Source organism: Austrofundulus limnaeus, unplaced genomic scaffold, assembly GCF_001266775.1.
Source record: "Austrofundulus limnaeus strain Quisiro unplaced genomic scaffold, Austrofundulus_limnaeus-1.0 Scaffold500, whole genome shotgun sequence".
Classification (NCBI taxonomy): Eukaryota; Metazoa; Chordata; class Actinopteri; order Cyprinodontiformes; family Rivulidae; genus Austrofundulus; species Austrofundulus limnaeus.
Window position 1 is genome coordinate 179,609 of NW_013952902.1, and position 2,695 is coordinate 182,303.

General features: G+C 37.7%; 1 protein-coding gene and 1 long non-coding RNA gene across 3 annotated transcripts in view; one reads left to right on the forward strand and one right to left on the reverse strand.

Annotated features, from left to right (window-relative positions):
* Positions 1 to 741: 741 nt before the first annotated feature.
* dhrs13b.2 (dehydrogenase/reductase (SDR family) member 13b.2) overlaps positions 742 to 2,695 on the reverse strand; it is an 11,948-nt gene continuing 9,994 nt past the window's right edge. The window contains exons 5-6 of the mRNA XM_014025796.1: positions 1,490 to 1,837; positions 742 to 1,043 (exon numbers count right to left, since the gene is read on the reverse strand). Coding sequence (XP_013881250.1) covers positions 943 to 1,043; positions 1,490 to 1,837 — 449 coding nt within the window. The 3' untranslated portion in view covers positions 742 to 942. The remainder of the gene's footprint in view (positions 1,044 to 1,489; positions 1,838 to 2,695) is intronic.
* LOC106530213 (uncharacterized) overlaps positions 1,544 to 2,695 on the forward strand; it is a 4,664-nt gene continuing 3,512 nt past the window's right edge. The window contains exon 1 of one of the 2 annotated variants that reach the window (XR_001311745.1): positions 1,544 to 1,613. This is a non-coding gene — a long non-coding RNA (uncharacterized LOC106530213). Of the gene's footprint in view, positions 1,614 to 1,736; positions 1,804 to 2,695 lie in introns of those variants that run through there. The other variant, XR_001311744.1, reaches the window with a different exon arrangement.

Consider the following 2,695-nt stretch of genomic DNA (forward strand, 5'->3'; position numbering starts at 1 on the left):
ATACTACAGTGCCACCTGCTGGATGCTTTGAAACCCACACCCTGTGAAAGCATCACAGCTTTGCCGATCTCAGAATGTTAAAAGAAAAAAATTCCTGTATCCGCATCGTGATCCAGAACACCACCAAAATTTAAAGGTGTGTTACTTGAGCTAGTACTCACATGTGGTAAAAATGTTATGACAATCTGTCCACAAGTTTTTGAGTAATGTCCACAGACAGAACGACAGACAGACAGACATACGCCATCGAAAACATTACCTCGTCCTTGGCGGAGGTAAAAATATTTATCCGAGTATAGTACTACCCCCCAACTTTATGGATGATTTTATGGATTTAATTTGACGTATTATACTTCTATAAATATGGTAATTACATTTTCAGATTCCTGCTTTAAAAGCTACATTTTGATAACTGGATCATCCTGATATCATAAGCTTATCCAGAGATATGACTTAAATTATCTTGTTGGTTATGGTAATACATTAATGTTTGGTCTGAATCCTAATTTTATATAAATTTATTGAGAATATTTTGATGGAAATATAAAGAGGAAGTTTCGAATAGTATTTAAACACTGAGATTTCTCAGTTGGAAAGAAACAAAAACATTTCAGGCTCATAGGGAAATTTTTTAAATTTAAGGCATTTTTTCCTCAAATTCAGTTTTTTTGTTGTTATTGCTCAAACAATGCTTCACATTGTTTTTTAGGATTGTATTTCAGACAGTTTATTCAAATGATACATTGATAAGGCATTTATTCATTATATTTTGACAAAACACAATTTTTGCACACACTTAAATCAGAACCCTATATTTACCCATTTCTCCGTATACCACTTTTGGACTTGATCCTGGTTTCGATGTGATGGGTCACAAATATGCATTCCTTCAAGGAAGCCTTTCATTATGTGTATCAGCCTCTACATCTGCTGTGACTGAGCTTACTCACCTGAATTCAGATAGCACAGCATCACAACCAGAACAGCCAGCAGCACCAGTATTATGAAGCTAACAATAAGGAAGAACATCCAGCTGAAAGGTTCTGCAGAAAAATAAAAACAGATGAGCGACATGAACCTCTCTGGTATTTTGTGGCACCGCATGTGAGAAACCGGCAGGAATAAACCCAGGGCGCAGGCAGGCTCAAAAATATAACAAAAGGTTTAATAAAGGCAACAAAAAGAGGGCTGATGGCAGCAAACTTACATATAAGGAGAGTCTCAGGCACGAGGAGAACAGAGCACAAGGAACACTAGGAACAACAAACCAAACAAAATGATCCCACGAAAGACAGAGACAGGACAGGGCTTAAATACACAGAAAACTAATTACAGAAACACAAAACACCTGAGGAGAAACACAAGGGTGACAATCAAACAGATCGGGTGCAGCTGAGCTGAGACACACTGGGGAACACTGAACACACTAGAAAACTAAGAAAATAAACACAGATCGTGACACCGCAGCAGAACACTGCTCTCATCTCACCTTCTACTTTCAGAATGAAGCGTTTTTTGATGGGCATCCTGAGAGACTGATGGGAAACGCTGCAGATGTATTCCCTCTCAGAATGCCTGGTGGAAGCCTGGAGGTAGAAGAAGGCTGACACGGAGTATGTCATGTCTTGGTTGTGTTTGTGGCTGGAAAGCAGGATGTTTGGCAGCACCTTGGGGAGAGGAAGGCCGACACGCTGACCCGATGTGTTGGGGTCCTGCTCGTACCACACGATGTCCACATCCAGAGGATAGTAGTTCTCTGCCTCGCAGATGACTTTCTGCTCGCTGCCTTCCTGCAGGACAAGGGTGGGTCCCACGTTCAGGGAGACACGGGGAGGCTCTGAATTTACAGAGGGACAAACAGAAATATTAACTTTAGCTGCAAACACAAATAGACATTAAAGACTTAGCAACCCTTGAAGGAATGCTCAGCACTCACTGCCTTTCATGACAGCATTAAGATCGCCTTATTTCAGGAATAACTGTTTTGATCAAACCTTGGAAATACGTGAATTCTTACACTTAGTATGTGTTGTGAGGGACTCAGCTAGTACAATACATACATATTAGTGACATTTCTTAATACATGAAATATATCCATTTTGTGTTTTCTAAAATCAGTCAGAGTTGTAAAGTAACTAAGTACAAATACTTTTACTGTACTTAAGTAGAAATTTTGGTTATCTGTACTTTACTTGAGTAATTATTTTTCAGCGTACTTTTTACTTTTACTCATTACATTTTTGCACAATTATCTGTACTTTCTACTCACTACATTTTTTAAAAAGGTAAGAAGTAGAAAGTCGTTACTCCTATTTTATTCTGAGTTATTGCTTAAAAAATCCTATCCTGATAAACTGTGTCTCCTATAGAGTGAATTTAATTGTGTTTGGATGAGAAGTATAAATACAACCATTCTGACACACTATTAACTTGTACACAACCCATCACAGCTGCACACTGTTAGAAAATATAGTTTTGGAGAAGTCACCTCCCAATAAATGTCATTTTGGAAAATCTAACTGCTCACTTTTACTCAGTACTTTTACTTTTAATACTTAAGTAGATTTTGTGTCAGAAATTTACTTTTGATACTTAAGTACAAAAATATCAGATAGTTCACTGCAAAAAATGTCCACCTAACCAAGTTTTAAAATCTTATATCAGCCAAAAAGTCTCTTTGATCTTGTTTTGAGAC